Source organism: Pseudorca crassidens, chromosome 11 (assembly GCF_039906515.1).
Source record: "Pseudorca crassidens isolate mPseCra1 chromosome 11, mPseCra1.hap1, whole genome shotgun sequence".
Lineage (NCBI taxonomy): Eukaryota > Metazoa > Chordata > Mammalia > Artiodactyla > Delphinidae > Pseudorca > Pseudorca crassidens.
Window position 1 is genome coordinate 46,892,114 of NC_090306.1, and position 23,430 is coordinate 46,915,543.

General features: G+C 45.3%; 1 protein-coding gene across 9 annotated transcripts in view; it reads right to left on the reverse strand.

Moving 5' to 3' along the window:
• Window positions 1–8,714: 8,714 nt before the first annotated feature.
• The window catches only part of CBX5 (chromobox 5), a 36,311-nt gene continuing 21,595 nt past the window's right edge, over window positions 8,715–23,430 (reverse strand). For 8 of the 9 annotated variants that reach the window (XM_067696829.1, XM_067696822.1, XM_067696827.1 and 5 more), the window contains 3 exons: window positions 22,192–22,378; window positions 19,065–19,165; window positions 8,715–17,407 (listed from right to left, as the gene is read on the reverse strand). In XM_067696829.1, coding sequence (XP_067552930.1) covers window positions 17,257–17,407; window positions 19,065–19,165; window positions 22,192–22,378 — 439 coding nt within the window. In that variant the 3' untranslated portion in view covers window positions 8,715–17,256. The remainder of the gene's footprint in view (window positions 17,408–19,064; window positions 19,166–22,191; window positions 22,379–23,430) is intronic. The other variant, XM_067696831.1, reaches the window with a different exon arrangement.

The following is a 23,430-nucleotide window of genomic DNA, read 5'->3' on the forward strand; positions in this document are numbered from 1 at the left end:
GAATTCACGTTGCTCTGATGCCTCGGGCCAGGGGCTTCTGGGCGGATTTTCCTGCCAGGACTAGTGCGTAGCCTCCTAGGTGGTAGTCCGGCCTCCCGAGGCACCTTGCCAAAAAACAGGTCTAATTATGGTCGGCAGCTTAAAACTCTGTGGACTCCCTAGGCTGCAAAATAAAGCTTATATTGTTTACTCTCACCAAGGAAAGACCCTCACATCCTACCGGCATCTCTCTTCTTTACCTTTAGCCTTGTCTTCTGCATCGTAGCCAGACCCAGGCACACAACAGCGTGTGCTTCAGTTACACAAAACTGCAGGAAAGTCATTAAACTCCTCAGAAGCTCTCCTCCTCTGCCTGGCCTTTACCTGCTCCTCGTTTCCACCTAGACTGCCCCTCCCTCTTGTCTGCTTGACTAACACATCCTTAAATCGGTGCTAAAACGTCCCCTCCTCCGGGAGAAATTAGTTCCCTCCCTCATTTCTCTCACCTTTGGCAATTTGTGATGACATCTGTTAACACTTACAGTATAAACGTTTGGTCAGTTGCACCCACCAGATTGCTAAGACAGGGACTATGTTCGTTGCTGTGTCCCAGTTCCCAAGTTCCTGGCCCTCCTGCCCAGGAGATGTTCAGAAATACTGAATGAATGAATGAATGAAGCTGCAATTGCCCCAGGCACTCGGAGTAGGACACAGCTGAGACACTGTGCTGGTCCCAAGCATCCTTTACATGACATCTGTGAGCCCACAGGAGAGTTCCTGCTCCCACCCCATTCCCTTTTGGTCCAAGCACCTCCAAGCAACAGAAAGATTGTGGGGAGTGAGAAACCAGGATTCTGAGAGGAGAGCCAGTGGAGTGAAAGAGCAGTGGACTCAGAGTCATGGGGCCTAGGGTCAAACTCTAGGGCTGCAAGGCCTCAGCAAGTAACTTCCTCCCACTGAGGCTGTTTCCTTAACTGGGAATAATAGGAATAATATTGACCACTTAATAGAGACTTCATAATGATTGAATGAAGTCGTTCATGAAATGCTTACTCTGTGTTAAAAAGTGTTGGATTCCTTGATATTCCAGGCAGATGACGCGAGGATCCATCTTGTCCCTTCCCTGGGGAAGAGAGCACATCCGCTAACAATCTAAGCCAAGAAGCTTAAGGGATGGAGGTTTCCAGAGCCTCTGATTTCACCAGTGTGCGTTCTGCAGGAACGCTTGGGACAGCAAGACCTTCGGCGAAGTAGGGTGGAGGTCATACCAGCCTGTCTGATGAGGGCCGTCCTCACTGCTGTTCCCCTAATGGCTACCAGGGGGCAGCACAAACCCCCAAATCACATCAGGCTGCCTGACCGCTAGAAGCAAGTACCCTCCGGGGCTAACCTCAGAACTGAGTCCTGGTCCCTGACTCTCTTGTCTGTTCTTACCATCCCCTCTCCTGTCTCCCCCGCCCCTCTCCCGGTGCCTCCTGTCTTTTTTGGTGGTTTCATGCTCTCTTGGTCAACTTACAGCAGGCTCCCAGGCCCCCTAATTGCCCGGCCTCCCCTTGATCATGGCCAATCTTGCCCTAAGTAGGCATCCCAGGACTGAGGAGGGCACAACTAAAAGCTCTGGGAACAAAACACAGCATGAAGTTCTGGGGAAGACAGACCTGGGTTCCAGGCCTGACCCTATCACTAATCAACTGCGACACCTCAGGCAATTCACAAAGGGCTTGGTCTCCTCTCAGAGTTGTGAGGTGTCAATGCATTCATTGCATGGAAAGCTCTACTTTGCTCTGTGGGTATCTTGTTCAACAGCCCCTGGGCAGAGTCAGAAGGATCCCTCATACCAGCCCTATTTCCTGTCTGGTCTCAACTTCCTTGAACTGGTGACAAGACCCATCATCTTTCAGACATCGTCTTGCATACACATACCCCTCCCCCGCCCCATTCCACAGACAGGACATTTGGTGAAGTTGTCCCCATCAAGACTCTCATCAACTTTCTTTTATGGCGATGGTGTCCAGGAGGTGCTGGACACAACTCATGTGCCTCTCCCTCATGTGGTGCCTTTCCTTCACTCTCCACCGTACCCCATCCTTCTCACCTTTCTTTTTACTCTTTTCTTTTCCTCTCCTTTTATACACCCACTTTTCTATTTCCTCTCTCCTCTTTCCTCTGGGACTTAGTTTCGACTTAGTTTCTTCCCATCCTCTAGAAAGCCTATCCTCTCTCCATCCCAGTGTTTCCCCTGCTCTCCTAGGGGAGCTCTCCATCGTCTCCCTCCAATACCCACCTCTGTCCTCTGCGCTTCCCTCCCAGGCCTGAGACACCACCAGGGCACTAAGGATTTAGGAGCCATTTTTGGAGATCCCAAACTCAGAAACCAACATTTTCTGGTGCTTCAAGGGACATAATGTGCAACCTCACTGCTGGGACAGCCTCACTGATAAGGGTATTGAGACCGAGACAGTCCCATGCAGAAAGCAGCAGGGCAGGAAGGAGGGCTGGAGCTGGGGCCAGACAGTCCAGGCAGTGAGGGTCTTGCAAACCACGCTGGTGTTCTTGGTGAGTTTCACACTTGCTGGTGACGATGGAGACAAATCCAACCCACCTCGATGTCATATCATGTCATTCGTTAAATTATGTTCACATCCTGTTCACTGTCCATCTTTCAGAAAGTCAGTGTGTGATGACCATCCTCCAGCACCAGCCGTGTCCTGGACTGTGAAGTCAGAAGGCAGGGACGACATGTACTCCACCCGCAGAGCTCTTTGCTTTGAGAAGCCTTCAGGATACTCAGGAGGAGGCAGCAGGAGGCACGTGGACACAGAGGGGACAGAGAAACAGTTGAGGCCCAGACTCATAGGTCTGGGGCTCACGAGCCTTATCGTAAGTAATGGTTGAAGTTATGAGAGTGCTTGAGCTATCTCAGGAGGAGGAAACAGATGAGAACAAGTGTTGAGGGTGGAACACGGGAACCACCACTAGTTCGAAGGTACGAAGCTGAGTTGAAGCAGCCAGAGAGGTAGAAAGGGGCCTTCCAGACCCCAGGTCCTGATAGAATTCATATGTAATACATTCATAATCATTTTATTTTTATTTATTTATTTTTAATTAATTTATTTATTTTTGGCTGAGTTGGGTCTTCGTTGCTGCATGCGGGCTTTCCCTAGTTGCGGCGAGTGGGGGCTACTCTTTGTTGCAGCGCACGGGCTTCTCATTGTGCTGGTTTCTCTTGTTGCAGAGCATGGGCTCTAGGTGCACGGGATTCAGTAGTTGTGGCATGTGGGCTTCAGTAGTTGTGGCTCGCAGGCTCAGTAGTTGTGGCGCACAGGCTTAGTTTCTCTCATAATAATTTTAAACAATAATTGTTAAGAATACATAGTGCTATTTGCATCCCACCTGGGCTACCAAAAACAAAAAAGAAAAAGAAAGAATACATAGTGCTATGGAACTATTTTATGATAAGTGAAAACATACAAAATGGTACACAATGTAAAAATAGGAATTTGTCTCCTATGGACAAAGATCTGATCCAGCGCACAAACATAGAAATATGTATTGTATTAACGTGATAGGATTATGCTTTTTCCACTTTTTTCTTTTATCAACTTTCTGTTATGATTATAAGAAAAGATAAACTATTTAGTGAAAAATGAAATAATTGTTCAACATTTCAGCTGACTCTTCTCAGGAAACTGACACCTAGAAGGGAAAATTAACTTAACCAATATCACACAGCCTGTGAAAGACAAAGCCTGATAGAACTCTCACCTAATGATTTTTTTCCAGTGCCCGGGCTGTTCCTAGGCTGGTGCTTTGGCCCCAGAGCAAGGTCAGTTGTGAGCTTCTATTGCTTCCTAACCTCTCTCAATCCACACTTTATCCTGCCACTCTCTGTGCCCTTGACCTTCCCACATGCTTACTAGCCTTGCACTAGCATGCTGCCCCTGAGGCCCTTACTGGCCTCCTTGCCTTTCCACCTGAACAGACTCAGTGCCTGCCATTTTCTGCCTCTGATCTGTATGGCTGTCCTGGTGCAGAGCTAAGAGCAGCTTTCCTTTGCCGCGATTAATGACTTCCTCCTCTTGGCCCACAAGGCACCTTCCAAAGCCCGTCCCTAGCACAGTCCAAAGCACATTTCAATCATATTCATAAATGCTTTGGGGGTTATCTGCTGCCTGGAATTACCTAGGCCATTGCTTCCCCGCCGTTAGAGTGACTGAAGTTGGACGCCATGGAATTTAACACCTTCAGATGAGCAAAAACATATATTCAGAGAGTTATACTCAAATTAACACATCCCTCCAACTCTCATACACACACAAACCCGCCATTTCCTTGGGGGCAAAATTGGAGCTGTTTGTCCCATCCCTTCTTTGGAGGTGGTAGCAATAGCTATTCAGTTCTGAATCTCTAATGAACATTAGTGCACCCCTATCTGCAGCCAATGGGGCCCCTGTATGGCCAACCCCCGCCCCCCCACCAGCGCACTCTCCTCTCAGACCCTTCCTGGGACCGCCTGAAGCAGGATCGGGGATTGAAGGGAGGAATACCAGGATTGCAGGCCCTCCACCTCCCATGCCAGTGTGGAAACAGAAGTCATTCGGGGTGCAGAAGGGCCTTCCGAAGTAACTGAAAACATTTCCTAGATTTTCAGGGTGGTCATCCAGTCTTGAGCAAAGACTGTTCTAACTCAGAACACATGAGGGTAAACACTACATTGATTCACTGCCCAGAGCTCTTCAGCTGTGAAGTTCCAGCCAGCTGCGTCAGAGCGAAGAAGACGATACGCCTGGACACAGGAGATGCAGCTTCGGAGGGCCTTGCAGGCCCCTCTGTGAGCATCCACATTCCTCGCATCTGTTCTGGCACATGGCACATGCGCCCCCTGCACATCATGTTCTTCCAAGCCTCTCATCTCCCATCCTTCTTCATTTCATTCCAGTCTCCCAGTTTTTCACAAGGACAGCCTTGTACCCGCTTCTCTCCCTCCCTCCCTCCCTCTCTCTCTCTCCCACCTCCTCCATCCAAGCTTGCAATTTCACCCCCAACCATCCCTCCTAGCCCAGCTCCTTAATCCAAACCAGAAACCCTCTTCTCTGATCCAAACCCTCAAATTCTCAATGACTGAAAGAAGCGTGGGGTGAAGTAAAGGGAGGGGATGAGAGATCAGATCACTGTTCCTCGCCTCCCTCTACAGGCAGACTGGGCTGCCTTTTAGGGTGAGGAAGGGAAACTGGGAACCGATCTGGGTTTGACCTGCCCCATGATCCCCTAGGCTGAGGAATGGGGCAACGGGAGTCCGCCAGGAAGAAAGTTTTTACTCCCATGCTGAAAGGCTGCAACAAACTCACACAGAAATAAGGATCCAATTGGCTTAGCTGGACACTAAAAATCAGTGACTTCCTGCCTCGTTACAACACCCCAGACTCCAGTCATCTCAACACGGTGATGAAATTCTCAAAGTGATCATCTTAAACATTCTAACGGAAACATATCACACGGGGAACTGACTGTAAGGATGGCAAGGTTTTCGCTCATCTACAAAATCATAAAGAAACAAATAAAAATAGAGACTGTTTTTCAAGGTTAGGAATCCCTGTTTTAGACATCATTGTTGAGAAAATCAGAAGGGCTGAGGATGGAGAGATGCTTCAATCCCCAGAAGGAGAAAAACGGGCGATATTCTTCATCCCCACACCTCCAAAGGGGAAGTGGAAAAAAAAAACCCGTGTCCTTTTCTTTCCCTCTCAACCCCTTTCCTCAAGCCCCCTTACTTACTTCTACTCTTAGTAACATGGAAGTAAAAAACAGAGAAAAAAGGGAAAAGGAACTGATGATAAAAAAGGGAAAAACAGGAACAGAGAAAGGATGAACAGGAGAAAAAGTCAGAGAGAGGCAGGTAGTTGGGGAGAGGAGAGAAGGGTAGAGAACACATGGAGAGAGAGCATCCTGTGTCCTGGTCTAGGAGCCGATGTGCCTGCACCCTCCCCATCCCCTCTGAGGAACAGGTAGCCCCAGCCCTGCTCTCTCCCAGGGCTCAAAGCAGCAGCTCCATCCCCTCTACCACCCAGCTTCTCCTGCAGACGGGACTGGAGTGGTAAGGCAGGAACTAGAGAAAGGGTGTGTGTGACAGAGGACAAAGGAGCACAGTCAGGCTCAGGTCTCTGAGAGCTGGCTCTCCAGGCTTTTGCCCGGAAGAGTTGAAACAGAAAGGAGCAGAGGGTTACAGCAGGGGTGAGAAGTTAGGGCGGAAACAGGCTGCATAGAGAGGTGCTGCATGGTATTGGAAGTAGCAGGAAGGAAGGGTCCATGCCGTTCCCACACAGCACAGGCAAGGGGCTTGGCGCCCCTGCCCTCCTCCCCTTCCCTACGGAGCTCACCTGCCCCCACTCCCACCCTTGCTGCAGATGTAGAAGCAGAATTTCATAAGCTGCAGCAGCTGTGGCCAATACCTCGGCTCCCCACCAGCTTCCTTCCCCAGAAGACAGCAGTGGCAGGAAGGGGGAGGGAGAGGAAAGGGTGCAATAATAACCCCAAAAACATTTTCATCTCAGCAGCCCCCATATTTACCAGCAAGCTCAATTCTCGGCAGCTCTTTCTCTCCCCTTGGCTCATAACCAAATGATCGCACAAGGTTCTGCTGAGAAGGGGCATGAAGCCGCTGAGCCGGCCTCACCTCCCCCAGTCTGGGAGGGGGCATCACATTGTACGGAGAGATGCACCTGTTTCCAGAGGCGGTGTGGGGTAGAAAGAGCTCGTACAGAGTCCCAGGTTGTTGCAAGAAAGATAATAATTTGATGGGGTTGAAATTAAATGTCCAAATTGAGGCTGCTTATGGACTTTGAAGGGGGTGGAGAGAACATGGGGTGCGGAGACCAGAAATGAGAAGAAAAAAAAGACAAAGAAAGAGAAAAACACACACGATGGAGCAGACAAAGGGGAGGAACCGTAAAAAGAATACAGACGCACAAATAAAGACAGAAGCTGAGAGAGGAGGGAGCTGGCACCTGGAAAGCAAGATGTTACAGCTGCAGAGGCGGTGGGGGAAGCAGGAGAGCAAGGGGGAGGATAAAACAAAGGCTGAGAAGCCACGGAGCTGAGAGCCAGACCCTTCCATTCACGTGTCTTCACCGTGTCCACGACTTTAAGCAGGGGAGTCTGTGAGGGTTCTCACTCATCCTTTACCCCCAGCTCTGCTGGAGTAGCAGAGGGCACCGTACCGTGTGGCACGCTCGAACACCAGTTGGCCCAGCTTTGCTTTGTTTATCCCCCATCCACCCCGCAGGTCACACCCCAGGCTCGGGGATCAGCTCGGCGTATCCACAGGCTGTAATGGGCTCCCCTCTGTGTAGCCGCTCTCAACAGTGGGGCTCTCAGCCCCCAGCTCACACTTCCTTCCAAAGGGCGGAGGCTGCCTGGGGGGCTGCTTCCTCCTAGCAGGGCGATTTCAAGCCGTGCGCTAAGCGCAGACTCCCACACTGCAGCCCTCCATTTAGGCTGTCTGGGCCTGCCTGGACTTCCATGAGCTCTGCGGCCCTTTAGCGGAGACAAAAGGGAAGGCACAACTGGCCGGCGGGGGCCTGGCCCAGCACACAGAGGCAGGGTTCCCGGGAGAAGAGGAGCGGTGCGGAGCTCATCTGAGTGACGGCCAGGCAGGCATACCCTCTGACACGTCAGAGGGAAACAAAAACCGAGACACAGTTGCTTAGGAGTGGGAGTGGGTGTCAAAACCCCAGAGTCGTGCTTCCTGATGAGCCCAACGCAAAGTGGCACAATGGTGAGAGGACTAGAAAAAGATGGAAAGGGAAGGGGGTGAGCAGTCCCAGGCTTCAGAGTTAAGAAATAAATAACGTTCAGAAAGGTCTGGCTCTGAAGTGGACCAAATGGCTCTCCTGTCCCATGTTTATGGGGTCATGGACCATTAAACTAGCCAACCTACAGATGTCTTCATAAGACTTTACGAGATTAGACTGGGGAGACCCTATAACTCAGCAGCAAGAAGGGAAAACAAGAGGGAGAATTGCAGATAAGAGATGGTGGAAAACGAGCGGAGGTGCCTCCCGGGAGGATGTCTGGGTCCTGGGATCCCTCCGTCTTCACTTCTCACTCCTCTGTGAGTTTTTGCCCACGTATCCATTAGATTCAGAACGGCATCAGGCTTGTATCACGCAATAAATGCTTGACTATCCACACACTCTTTTTCCTTCCTAATCCAACCTCCAACTGCCCCCACCATGACCCACAGTCATTAGATCTTCCGTTTCTTTGGTATTTGTGAAATCAAAATCAAATCAAAAGCGTAACAGCTCATAAACGTAATTCACATGTATTGGGATTTTCAAACCTGATTCAGATTGTTTGTCCATGTGGTGTTCCACAAATTCTAATAACTAGGGGCTGACTTTTCTAGGGGTCCCCTGGGTTCCTAAGGGTTAATGTTTATTCTCTGAGCCATTTCGAGGAGACACCAGCTCCAAGACCAGGAAGGCATACAGTCTGAAGGGGTTACCGGAAGGAGCAGGGAACAGGATACACGTTCTCTTATTCCCTCAGGCTTGCGCCACCCTGTGGCTATCTGCGCAAAGTCAGAGACCGACAATCCTTAGAAAAAAGCCCTTGCTCTCCAAGCCTCCCAGCTCTGTCACAAACGCATGCGCAGCCACTGGATGACATTTGGGGCCCAAATTAACGAAAGAGTGTAAGACCCAGACTTTGGAAACCACCACTCAGTATCCGTATTTGAAAAGCAACCATTTATTAGAACCAATACAAGAGTATGAAAAGAGGGAAAAGAGGAGAGTGGAAGAGGGGGAGAGAATGAGGTCTGCATCAGATGTCAGTTGTGGAAACACATAAATTGCCTACTTTTAAACATTTACATTTAAAAGGCGAACATATATATATATATATATCACTTATCCTAAAAAAAAAAAATCAAAAGCAGACATGTTTGGCTGAAATAAAACCCAGAAACACAACCAAAACTCCCCCACAAACCAAAAAGGTCCATAGAGAATTCAATTTCCCATTTTTCCATTCAGAAATCTGGCTACAAAGTGTGATCTGTTTTGCTACTCAGGATGGCACCGAGTGCTGAAAGAAACCCAGCCTCTGGAATCTCTCAGATCCCATCCTGTGGGAAGGGGTGAGAAGGCCTGTGGCCGTGGGCAAATCAACTCCTGGCTACTTGGCAGGATGGCAGACCGTGCTCTCTCCATCCTCCAGGACTCCACAGAACTGCCTGGTGCCGCCAGTGCAGTCAACAGAGGAGCAGAGTCCACTAAACAATGAGAACCAGAATGTGACCGCAGCAAGGGGCCAGGACCTTGTGCTTTTTCAGGGGTTACACATCTAGGGCCAAGGAGAGGGAAAGGAGAAAGAGCCCTGTTGGGGAGAGGAGCCAGCTGAGCCCCTGAACTGAGACGGAGAGCAAGGCTCTTGGGCCCACACCTGGGCAAATACAAAGTGTCCAAAGCTTTCCCAAACCAGAGGGAAGAAAGGTCAAAGTCAGGTTCAGACAGTGGACACCGAGAAAGAGATGACAGATGCTGAATACAGTGAACTGGATGAAGCTTTCAGGAGCATCACTGCCCGATTCGGAGTGTTAAGCTTATCTCTAGAAAAAAATTTTCCAACATGTGGCTCTTTTTTGGTGGGGGATGGAAGAAGTGGTTATGCTTACTGAACCAGCTGGTTCCTATGGGGAGGCAAAGGCTCGGGTACAGATACCACGAAGGGGTGAAGTGACCCAGCCGTCCTGGGATCGGTTCAGGGAGCAGCAAGCCAAGATATAAATCAAACCCACTGTGTGTGCTCTGCTCCCGAGACAACCCAAGTCTGTCCCAAGCCCATGGGGTATGGGACCTTAATTCCCAACCAGCAGAGAAAGCAGCAGCAGCATCCCTGATTCCCTAATCCAATGCTCTTGGGTCTCAAACAGCCTCTCTTTGTGGATGCAAGACATAAAATAGACTAAGTGCTTTCCCCCGTAACATCCTAAGTCTGCACTATTAGGACTTCAACATTCATGGAAACACTGTCAACATCTGAACTAGCAGCTTTGATGAGGGGTGGGGGGCAGAGAATTTGCCAAGGTCACTAAGTAGTTCCAACCTTGGGACAGCTCAGTGAGGACAAAAGCCTATGGCAGGCCTAGACCTCGGCTCAGGGCATCCTCCGTCGAGGACCCTAAAGTATTCTAGTAACTTTGATTTACAATGCCTCACAACACCCCTGTGAGGTAGGTCAGTATTATTATCCCCATTTGACAGATGGGGAACTGAGGCATTGAAAGGAGTGACTTGCCCAAGGTCAGCCATTATGAATCAGTTGAGGAGGTTGGCACCATAGTCAGCATCCACTCAATTCTTGTCCATCCCCGGAGCACTTTACATCTTAAGAGTGCACTTGGGAGCAAAAGGAAGCCAGTAGCACACCTCACCCTGCAAACCAGATGAACTCAATCAACCCACAAGTATTAACTGATGGCCCATTATTTATCTAGCACAACGCAAGGAACCTTGAAGAAAGAAGTTGCTTCTGAAAGTCATGTGTTAATGGGTGTCTTGAAAATAAAATTACAGTTTAAACATTAAGGGCATGAATTCTTTTTTTTTTTTTTTTTTTGTGGTACGCGGGCCTCTCACTGCTGCGGCCCCTCCCGTCGCAGAGCACAAGCTCCAGACGCGCAGGCTCAGCAGCCATGGCTCACGGGCCCAGCCGCTCCGCGGCATGTGGGATCCTCCCAGGCCGGGGCACGAACCCGCGTCCCCTGCATCGGCAGGCAGACTCCCAACCACTGCGCCACCAGGGAAGCCCAGGGCATGAATTCTTTTGTAAAGAAATACTCACTTTACCTTAAGAGGTGAAGGACTAAGTCACACCAATTTCTCAAAGTTCTATACCGAGTAACCCAAATTCCTAAAATTCAGAGTGAAGCAAGACCACACTCAAGCAGAAAGCTAAGAACAACTTCCTCAGAGGTGGTCTGGGTAGTGCTCTGAGCTCCAAGGTTGGTGGGGAAAGGCCAGCCACTGCGGTGGCAGCAGCAACATTCTCTACAGGCTAAGCTAGGAACCCTAGCACCACCAAACACCCCCTGCTGCTACTCATCCCTCCCCACAATACCCAGGGCCAGCATCTTTCCAATCTTTCTGCCTCAGCTCAACCTCAGGAATTGCAGTATCTTCAAAAACAGTTAAGAATGTAGATGGTGACACTTATTCTTCCATTCAGGGAGAGGGTATAAAGTGATCTCTATAACTAGTCAGAAGACACTTGTCATATTCTTACCTCCTGCCAGAGGCATAAATCTTTAACAAAAGAAAGGCAAAAGAAAAAACATGTTCCCCCCTCCTTTGGATTTACACTGGATTCTGGGAGAAATCACTATGACCCTTACCCTAAAACGAAGGGGAAAAAAACTTAAAACCACAGACAGTCCTGGTTTAGAATCAAATCCTAAAGCTCCTGGAAACTGCAAAACAGTGACTCGAGCCTTAAAAGGGCCGTGACATGATGAAACTCTATCTTCTAAGGTCTTCTGGAAGGATCTCCAGGCAGGAAGCCCCTCCTTTCCTCCATACCTACTTGCAGTAGCCAGAGCAACAGGACCCTACGTACCTCAGGAGCTCGAAGAATGATTAATCAACACACACAGTATAATGTTCACCAGGGATGCTCTAGTTCCAGGAAGGACCAACCGTTCCAAGACCTAAATATAAACCTTTTTTCATTGATGGCTGATCACATTGGGTGAGACCAGGTGATGAGAAAGTTCAAGACTGATTAAAGCAGCAGTGACAGTTCAGGTTCAGTCTGTGTTGGAATTTCTCAGAAATCATGACAAACTGGCCACTGGGGCCTGGGTCAACTGTGAGGGTCACACCTGCCAATGCCAGGGGACATCGCCAAATTAAAAAAAAAGAAAAAAGAAAAAAAGGAGAGGAGAGAGAATGGCAAGAACTTCATTGCATTCAATTTGGCCTAATTTCTTGATAATAGTTTCCTATTAGATTTTCTGATTAATACTGATGGCTCTTACCTAGGCAGTGATAATTAGGTTTTGATCTATTGTGACATTAATGATCACAATCAGTTGACTTTGAAATTGTTTTAATTAATGGTTCTTCCCCTGTCGGCTGCCTCCAGTGCAGGTTCTGTCCCTTCCCCCACCACCTTGTTTTAACTCCTTCTCTCACTGACCTCAGAGACAAATATAGCATTGGAGGGTCTCTTTCTTCCCATGAACCAAGATTTTAAACTATCTTAAAATATTTCTCTGACAGAGGAGCAACATGTGATGATGTTAGGTGAAATGAGGACCAGGATAAAAAGCAAGAAAACACGCTCTCAACGAATAGGAAACATTCCATCTTAGAAAACCACCACAGTCAAGCATGATGTTAAAGTGGCAACGACAAGCCTGAAGTAACTCTAAAAAGACGAGATGAGGTAGTTTAAAATCCAAGAAATCCAGCGCAAGCAAAAAGAAACTAGAATTTTTATGAAGCTATCCAAGGAACCTTCACACTTGAGTCAACTTTCAATTATCCAACTCTCAATTATGCAGGCAAAGTAGCATTTTTCCTGTGATCACATGGTCAGAACTAGGACATTTCTTAAGGCCAGACTGTTTCTTCACAGGCCTCACCCTGGACCTCCCTAGGCTGATTAAATCCGAAACTCTGGGTCATGTGTATTTCTGGGAGAGGTTTCCACATAAGTGCCACAAGTCTCTGCTTAGAAATCCCCATCTTGAGGTGTTAAATAAAACTACACTGCCCAGAATAGATGCCCAGGTGTTACCAGATGTGCCCCAAGCCTTTTTTTTTTTTCTTCTTGGCAAATCTTCTGTCATTGGAAAGCATGTCCCTGTTTTAGGCTTCAAGCCAGCCTCATGTTAATTCCTTCAAAAGGGATGAGAAACTGAAAAAGGTGTGAGCAACACTGATGAAGTATCCATAAGGAATACATTTTACAGAACCCACAATACAGCAATAACACGTAACTGGATCTGCAACATAGTTAATACCTTCCACAAGCAAGGATTAACTACCTTTAAATACTTTGGCAAAGAGCCTCAAATAGGGACTGAAGCCAGGGGTTCTCAACCTCCACTCACCTTTCTCTTGTAGTAGCATTTCTAACCAAACCTGTTATCTTTATTTTCTGGAATAAAACAACCCTTCGTTGTGGTCCATCTATGGCCAGTTAGTTCAATTCACCCAAGATCACGTCTTTTCTACACACGAACCTGTTGTCACCCTCCTACTTTAGGGCCACAAACTATACCAACCAGTCAGTTGTCTCTGCCCTCAAATATAAAATGTGTGCCCATTTGTAGCATTTACTACAATGAACTGGTAGTAGTTCATCCCACACCTGTATGAAGATTCTTTGCGGTCAGGGACTGCATCTGTTTGAACTTGGTATCCCCAGGGCCAAAAAACGTCCGTTGAATGAAACGCATGTTGATGTACAGTAAGGTGGCCGGAATGTGGATGGCTCAATAGAAATCCACCATGATTAGTTGGGGGGCAGGCAATTCCGAGCATGTGCTCTTGGGGGCAAGGCTGGTAACATCTCTATTTTTGAAAACTTTTATGATTAGTGGTAAAGCCAAAATGAAACAAATACACTGGGTCCAGACCTTTCCTCTCTCTGACCTGACACAGGTATGCTTGCTTGGTGGTCTAATTACAAAGGTACAGATCTCAACACTCTAAAAACCTAAACCAAAAGGATGGAGCCACGGGTGCAAAATGAGCTTTTCCTTTGACCTAATTTGTGAGAAACCATTTCCACATTTCAAATCTAATGATATAACCCTTCCTGAAGTTCTCAGGTCACTGCGAACTTATTTTAGGCCCTCAAATTTGAACCCTAAAGGCAAAAACAATCACTCCCCAGCCCAAACACGGATCCCTCACTGTACCTTAGGTAAGCTGGGCTACACACAGATCAGACAAAACCACAAGATGAAAATCACAGGCACCTTCCCTGAGGCCAAAGGATTTGGCCTAAAGATAAGGAAATTGGATTGCAGGGAGGCTACAGCACAAGTACGAAGAGTTAAGAAGAATCTAAAACTGCAGGAACTACAGGAAAAAGACCAACTTTTCTTCAACAAAAAAAAGTAGTACGGATATACGGCTGGGGGCCAGCCGAGGACCATAGACTTTCGAGCATTAAGGAACACCACAGGTCCAAATGCTCCTTTGAGCAGATGAAAACCGGACTGCAGGAGGAAAAATGATACGGCTCTCTCCAGGTTAAAAATGGGTGCTTCCATCAGGGCTGACGTTCTCTAACAGCTGATCTTAATGTGAGGGGATCCGCCCAGCCCAGGGCTCAGAAAAGCAGCTATGCTGACCTTGGTAGACTCTGCTGGTCAAAGCTCTGCTACATTCTCTGGAAAGAGAAATCCTTGAATGCTGATTTCAAGAAAAAATTCAGCATTAGAAAGATGTTTTGAAAGAGGACTTAACATAAGAAAAATATACTTTGAGCACCTGAGACCTAGATGTTTAAGAGCGCTTAGCCCAGGGCCACTGACTCTTCTGAGAGGAGAAAGCCCCATGAAAGCAGGTTTCTCTTTTGAGGCTGCAATCCTCCAAGGGCCTGGACAGCTACTCAGCACTAACAAATGCCAGAAGAACAGGCAAGCATCCGTCTCCTTTCTGCTGAGGGCTGAGATCAGTATTGGCCTTTGGCTCCCTCTGTTCCTACAGAAGTAGCAGTGGGTAGGCAGGGAGAGAACAAGTTGTTTGGGCAGCACTCAGTACAAGACCATGATTCAGTAAACTGTGGACAGAAAAAGATGAATGGAGCGAAGACTGAAGTATTAAAGGGGTGATGAGTAGTAGACGATACTGGGGGTTTTTGTTAAAAGAAATCTGATTTTGATGAATGCCTTACGTATTACCTACAACCCTGGCAACTATGTGTCCCACGTTTCTCAAGACCAGTCTTAGTACCAAATATTTCGGTTGTGTTCTTTGTCCACAGGCTAGATTTGGGCTCTAAAAATATGGTCACTGTACTTTGCTTACATACCCACTGCTCCTGGGAGACACACTCTGGCTACATGGATAAGCTGTCATTTTCTCCACCTGCCAACTTAAGAGACCCGGATTACCTCCTCAGTGGCTCTGGCCTACTTCTGTCCTATTCTGGTATACCCTAATTGATATCCTTAGTTACTTGTATGAAAAATCTCCCTTCTGACTATCCTTTCTTTCAGATGCCCATCAGATTAAGTACTAACAACTGTCAACTATCCAGCACTTGACCTAGGCCTTTAATTCCTTCAGAGTTAAGGAAGATGGAGATGAAACCCCTACCCACCTGAGGTATGGGTTATGCGTTCTCACCCAATCACATTACCATTCAGAAGGATTTTCCTGGATGGCTGAAACCAAAAGCTTCATTGTTCCAGTCTGTCATGTCACTGCAGCAACAGCTGTCTTCTCAACCGTGCAGTATAATTTTTGACATAATTTATACAACCACACAGAATTCAATCAGCAGCTGAGCAGGGAAGCAATGTTAACAAATGCTATGAATGGGTATATGATTTGCATATTATTCGGCTCATCTGTGGACTGGAGCAATCTCTCCATTCCCCTCGTTACTCTGAATAATCTAGAAATGGTTGAATGCTCCTGGCCAGACAGCTATGTACGTTTTAAAAATCAAAAGCAACCACAAAAACCTCAATGGCTGGTGAACTCCAGAGTTAAGGCTATTTCAAGCATTTATTCTTATCTCCTCAGCTTTGGGCTGGGACAAGGATGCTCAAAACCCTGCTATTTCTTTACTTTTAGTCTTGATTCTCTAGCCCCCTTCAACTACAAGAAAAAAAGGGTAACGAGAAGCAGGGTGTTTCTTGGGGAACAAAGGCAGAGGATATAATCAGAAAAATAATCTCTCAATATAATGGTAAAGCAGGAAGAAGCCAAAAGGGAAGTATTTTGCTGAGTAGGAAGAGGTCGTGTCAACATGCTACTGCCGGGGCCTGTCACTCTCTGAGGTTGATAGTCTTCCATGGAAATGCATTTAAAAAAAAAAAAAGATACAACTAAGAGTTTGAGGGTGGAGAAAGGGAAGAGCGTTAATACTTTGGGGACTCTTGGTGGCAAATCCAGGAGTCATCAAAGCAGGACATTTATGATTATAAACACTATGAATACTTAAAATTGATACTGTGGCCAATGGCTCCCCTCTAAGAATTCCCCACTGAAAATAATGGCATGGAGGGAAACTTGGGTCCACTGAGAAGTGAGGGTCAGGTTTGAAGCCTCTTTGGTAACAGGAATGCTTTGGGAGGCCACAAAAGTTGGCAGGGCTGGAGGGTGCCTAGCACCTTGGCACAAGCAAGCACCAGGCAGTCACTCACACCTACATAAATAGATAATCCAAATGGGAGGAATAGAAGGAAATAATACATATATACCATATGTGATCATAAAGACAATTGTACCCTACCCTGTCATCCTCATGTACTAATAGCTACAAGTCTCCACAGTCAATAATCTTGTCATTTTATGACAGCCTACACCAACTTGCAGAAGCAGAATCAGGGATCGCTGAGAGACAAGGCCAAAAGTCCTGGGGCTAAAAGGAGTGCCTTGACAAATCTGAATGTAAAATTTCAAGCCCTCCAAAGGATGGAGCTATTCTGGGAGGATGGGTGAGGATGAACAACAGAGGGTGGCCCAGAAGACTACACGAGGAACCCTGTATTCTCCTGGGTACAGCTGAATGAGGCTGGGGAAGCCCCAACACGTAGGCAGTTGCTACTGGCTTTTTAAAAAGATGGGCAACATCTTTTCCAACCCAACATCTCAAAACAAAGCCTAGCTGGTCATCAACATGTTCCAACAGCCAAAGAAAGAAACCAAAATTCATCATCATTATAGCAAAATCCCCCACTAAAAAGCGACCAACCCTGAAAAGATCAAGACTCTAAGGTGATTAAAAAGTTATAACTCATCTTGAGGTCACGGGGAGCAGAAGGAAGAGAGCAGGGCAAAGGAAAAACTGGTGAGAATTACACACAGTATGTAAATGCCTGGTCTTCACAGAGAGACGCCTATCATGAATCAGACCGTCAGTTATGTTACGAGAGAACCAATACCGACATTTCTCCTGTGGAGCACAGTGATAAGCACATTTTTTATGGATGTGTTTAGGATAGAAGGGGGTGGGTAGAGGGAGAGGAGGCAGGGAGGTGAATGTATTATGTACAAAGAGAAATGGCAGAGACCACCCCCTCCTTTAGCTCTTTGCTGTTTCTTTCTCTTTGTTTTCCGCATCCTCAGGATATGCATGCCACGTCAGTCTCTCTTCATAAAATGCTATCACAATTTGTGGACATTTAACATTAGCTTCTTTTGCAAGAACCAGGTCTGCTTCATCTGTGTCTTTCCTGGAGAGAAAGAATATGAGACTTCAGAACGAGAGGAAGAGCGAGAGTCTGTCCAAACATAGATTTATGTTATTAAATTATGATTTAGCTGACTTGATTTCCTCTCCATCTTGATTTCAAAGGGAAAAGGATCCTAACAGTTCCACACTTTCAAGGAGAAATTTAAGTAAATGAATCAAACTGTCAGTAAATATCATTTAACCACTACATCAGAAAGAAACAGAAGTCTGCAGCTAGAATAGATCGAAAACAGCAGGCTTCAACAAAAGGCTGAAGACTAAACTACTATATAAATTCTGCTCCCATAATTTTTATTTGTGTGTACGAGCATGTGAATGCACACACGATCAAGCCTACATTCAGCCCTATTGATTATGCACAAATTGCTCAATCCAGTTTCTGCATCATCTGGATCGTGAAACGGTCCTAACCCCCATCTTGTGGCCTTTTTAAACACTCATCCTTTTGGTCAGAACTGTGGATTGGAACAATAAGAAAACAGAAATTTAAGTCATCAAAGAACGTAAAATCTAGTCACTAAGATGAAATGTAGGAATTAGCTGCAAATTTCAAGTACCCAAGTTACACATGCTCTACTCTCCGGTATAACAAAAAAATCTAGCAAGTTCCTTAACTAACCAGGATTCCAAAGCAAGAAAAAAAATATTTTAAATTAAAATTCCACTGAGATGTGAGCAAAGACAACTAACTCCTTCTCTAGAAGACAGAGATGTTGAATTCATAGAGGTGAGCATTATGGATGAGAAGAGATGGGGGAAAACACACAGCTCAGAGCAGCTACCCAAATTTGGACAGTGGTCGAAAAAGCTACTTAATATGTGAATGTAAGTCATAAGTCCCATATATGGCTGAGTGGGAAAAGCAGTCAATACAGCTCCTTACTTCAGAGAGAGTATAGTGATTCTTTAAATATAGACTTCTGGGTAATTTACCAGCAAAATTTCGATCAGATAAAATATTAAACCTCTTGACTATACAACTTTTAATGTAATTAGCTTCCTTTGTGGCACTGTAGCACGAACCCTCTATTTAGAGACCAAACTTAAATCAGAAGCCCAGAACACTTGGAAACAGAGAGGTAGTGAGGGCCACACCATAAATCACTTAGTCTTTAAGAAACCAAACTGAAGGGAAGTAACCACACTTTCCTTTAAGAGCCATTCCCTCTACCGGATGAAATAACTTGTGCTTTGGCTAGTGTTATTTTTAATGCTTTTCTTTAAGATTATTTTTCTCTTTTAGACATTATTCAGTGGTCTTGGTCTTCAACGATGGCAGAAAGCCTCACTCAACTCCTATCCCATGGCCACAGGCTCATGGTGTGACGGTAAATGATTCAGAACTGTGTAAATAAACGGTTAGGTCACATTTATATTGCTTCCTACCTCAATTCTACCATTCTCTGGTATGTGGGCTAATATAATTAGGCTTCATACCAAAGCTTTACAATGTCTTAAATCCATTCTGAACCATAATTCCCATTTAATACTGACAGTTGGTATCAGTTAACAATTTAGATCACTGACGATCAAAATTCTTAGTTGGGGAATACTCAGTCTTCCCTCCCTATCTTCCATACGAACTCAAGCCACTGGTAAGGAAACACAATCGCAGAGTGAGGCCCAATGTCTCTCACCATTTCATTAGGAACATTAAATCGCCACAGGAATCTGTCGCCCCAATGATCTTTTCTGGTTCCAATCCTCTCTCAAAGCCCCGAGCGATATCATTGCTCTGCTATAAAAAGAAGATGAAGAAAGGTTACAGCTTGGAGATAAGAGTAAAAAACCTCCCCATTTCTCAGCTCAACAAAGTACAACCTAAGTTAATATCACCGGACACCATTTTTGTCACCCAATTCATAAAGTTCTTAGAACTTAAATACAATACTGGGTCAGCCAGTGACAATGATGCTAAAAGATATTTTTGCAGGAAGATGCAGTTGTCCTTCAAGTATTCCTTCAAAGGGTTAGGAGTGGTCCCTAAAACTGCGTAATATCCCTTAAAATATTCTGGAGTCATCATCTAGTAACTTCTCTAATCCCCTAATCTAATCTTGATATGATAAACAGACTACCCCTAAACTGTTGCTTCTGAGATGATAAACAAGCCCACCTGAACTAAGTCCTTTTTCATTTTATAAACTTCAAATATAGCACCTCTCAATCTTTATTTTCTAGACTTTTAGTTCACCTAACACCGACCAATATTTTTAATACTTCTTTTCACATAGTCATCTATATTTATGAAAGAACAGAGATAAGAATGATTCAAGGCACTACCATAAAATAGAAAACTTCTTTCAGAGCTCACATACTGTAATAACCACACACTTGGGGAAGAGGCCCTGATCTGTGCCTGTCCCCTCCTGATGGAGATAGGTCATCAGCTTTAGAGAGCAGAACTGCACAGTGATTTAAAACAAACTGATAATTCCGTAGGGGATTATCCAAACTTGGTCAAACTGCAATCTAGATAAGGAGCATAGGGTCTGATTCAGGTGTGATGGCACTGGTGACAGCAAAATGGTGAAATTTTATACAAACCAGGTAATTTTAAAAACCTCATTATGGAGGATAATGCCACTTATCTAGTGGCAACACAAAAAAAGATTCAGAAAGACTGCCTAAGTGAACGAAATCTCTGTCTGATTTTCATGATAAAATCTCTTTGATCTGACATTCACCTTGCTTTCTTCTGAGAGATACATTCAGCATCCAGGTGGTCCCCAAAGATACCAGAACCCACACTGGGAAGGAAATTCCATGCATGAATCAGGGGACATACAGACTCAAAAGCATAGCCTCTTTTGGGGGGTGCTGAAAGGGAGGAGGTTCCCAGATGTGCACACAGCTGCTCACAGCTGGAATGCTGGTGCACAAACCAAGTCGTAAATCGTAGCTGGCGGCTGAAAACAGTTTGCCACATAGGGAGGGAAGGGAAGAAAACTGTTCAAGCTGCTGAAAAGGAGCGAGGTGAGGAAAATGCTAAAATCATTACACAGGCAGTAATCTTACATCAGGCATAACGCCGGCTAACAAAGTTCTTCTGCAGTGGTCTAAAGAAAGAAACGAAATCCCCTCCTGCACCTTTAAGATACACAATCACCTATCTTCCCAGCTGCCTACCTGACAGCCGCCAGCACTGCTGAGAATGCTACGGGCCCCCAGATGAACATTACAATGTAAGGGACACGTGGGGTGGTTCTCAAGGTCAGCAGCAACAGAACCTGGCCTAGGAAAAAAACTCTCTGCACTGGCCAGCGTCTCAAAGCCAGGTCGCTTCTTTTGAAAAGGACAGAAGCCTTAGGTTGAGCCAATACACACTATATGTCACAAATAGCTACAGAAGTCTTATCCTGCGTTATTTTTTGGTCTTTTTACTTAGCTAGAAAATGAATCAAATGACAAGAGCCAGAATACAAAGGGCTAAAAAAAAAGGAAAGAAACAAGTCCTAGCTCCTTAGAGAAGGGAAGGCATTCTCAAATTATTTACCAGTACACTGTATCACAATGATATACACACCTCACCAGAATAGGGCAGTTTTGAAAATAAGACTGTAAAACATAAAATTAACTAGGGAAACAAATAAGGAGACAAACAAAAACCTAGAGTCCACTTCCACTGGCAGCCTCCAATCTTTCACTCTTATTTCAATTCTTTTTGGAAAGCTGGTCTCCCATTTTCTTTCCTCAGGAGACCAGGAATCACTTGTGTTAAGTCTCTAGAAAATACTGATGCCTAGGTCTGACCCACAGAAATCTGAATTTAATTGGTCTGGGGTGCATCTTGGGCACTGGAGATTTTTGAAGCAACCCCCCAGTCCCCTGCCATGATCCTAATGTGCAGCCAGGGCTGAGAACTGATGCTCTAGAAAGATGGGTATCCAAGGAGAATGAAGATAAATAAGGATGCTTATGGCAGTGATGCTAGAAGATTCAGAAGCAGACTTACGCTTTTATTTTATTAAACTTTAAGGGTACAGTACATCCTTCACCACAAAAGGCTTCACAACCTTGAAATAAATGAAAGGAATGGAAGCTGAGGGGTGGGGTATGTGTATATGTGTGCCCAGAGGGAAAAGATATAGACGAAAAAAGGAGAGAGGCAATAACTGCTTATGGCTAGTTACTTGAGAGCTAAAATTCAGAAGAATTAAGGCAACTGAATCAAACCAAAATTTCATAAACACACTTTTCCAAACTGAACAATAAAAGGATTCAAAAGGAAGATGAAAATTTATTTGGAGTATGTAAAAATATAATAGGATAAAAAGAGAATATACATGCCACTGAACTGTTCACTTTAAAATGGTTAATTGTATTTTATGTGAATTTCACCTTAATTAAAAAAAGAAAGAATATAAAGGGTTGAAAGTAAGTGCTACCTTTGGAACAAAAGAAAAGTGAAGCTTTTTAAAAGCTTCTTTATATCCTTAAAAAAATTCACCAAAGACTCTCCCTCTCTAAGATAATTAGCCACTTATTCTTGGATAAGGCACAGAGTAGCTGAACGTTTTATGGGATTTATTTTTGCCACCCTAACGCAATTCAGCGAACACATATTACGTTTCTCACTCATCCAGGAGGGGGCGCTGTGGTCGATCAACATGTCTCCCTGGAAGCTCTTTTGTTCAACGATTTACCTTGCAGGCCATCCTTAGAACAGAAATAACCAAAATAATGCCCTTGTTTTGGAAGGAGGGGGATTGGGGGAGGCAGAATAATAGTTTGCGGGGGGGGAAAAGGAGAAATAAAGCTTACCTCTCTCTTTTTTTTGGATTTGATATCATCAGCACTGTTTGAGAAATTGGATTTCCTCTTGTTACCTTCTGACTTCTCCCTGGGTTTGTTATTTTCACCCTCCTTCATCTTCTTATACTTTTTCATAAACTCAGAAATTAGCTCAGGGCAATCCAAGTTTTTCTCGGGTTCCCAAGTATTGTGCTCCCTGGGCAAAAAGAATGGAGAAAAAAGGAAAGAAATGAGGGGGGCGGGGAGGAGAGGGAATCCAATGCCTTTATTTTAAAGACGACAAGTAGGCAAAAAGGAAAGAACCTTGGCTTAAAGGAGATAACAAATTTGATCCTAGGAATCTAACCAAGAGAAAAAATATATCCACAAAAAAAAACTTGCACACAATTACTTATAGCAGCATTTTAACAGCCAAAGACAGAAAACAATTCAAATGTCTATCAATTGGTGAATAGATAAACAAAATGTGGTATATCCAGACAATGGAATACTACTTAGCAACAAAAAGAAACATAATATTAATATATGCTACAACATGGAAGAACCTCAAGAACATGCTAAGTGGGCTTCCCTGGTGGCGCAGTGGTTAGGAATACGCCTGCCAATGCAGGGGACACAGGCTAGAGCCCTGGTCTGGGAAGATCCCACAGGCTGTGGAGCAACTAAGCTCGTGCGCCACAACTACTGAGCCCGCACTCTACAGCCCGTGAGCCACAACTACTGAGCCTGCGTGCTACAACTACTGAAGCCTGCACGCCTAGAGCCTGTGCTCCGCAACAAGAGAAGCCACCGCAATGAGAGGCCTGCGCACCACAAGGAAGAGTAGCCCCCCCTCACCGCAACTAGAGAAAGCCTGCGCATAGCAACGAAGATCCAACGCAGCCAAAAATAAATAAATTTATATATATATATGTATATATATAAAGAACATGCTAAGTGAAAGGAAACAGATGCAAAAGACTATACATTGTCTGATTCCATTTACATGAAACCTCTAGGAAAAAGACAAATTTAAAAACAGAAAGCAGAACAGTGGTTCCCTGTGGCTAGGGCTTGGGATTACATACAAATATTTAGGTTCAAGGGAATTCTGGGAGGTTACAGAAATGTTCTAAAACTGGAGCATGCTGATGGTTGCATACTCTGTAAATTTACTAAAAATCACTGAATTTTATACTTTCAATAAATAAATCCTATGGTATGTAACTTATACCTCAATAAAGCTGTTAAACACTCAAATATAAGTTC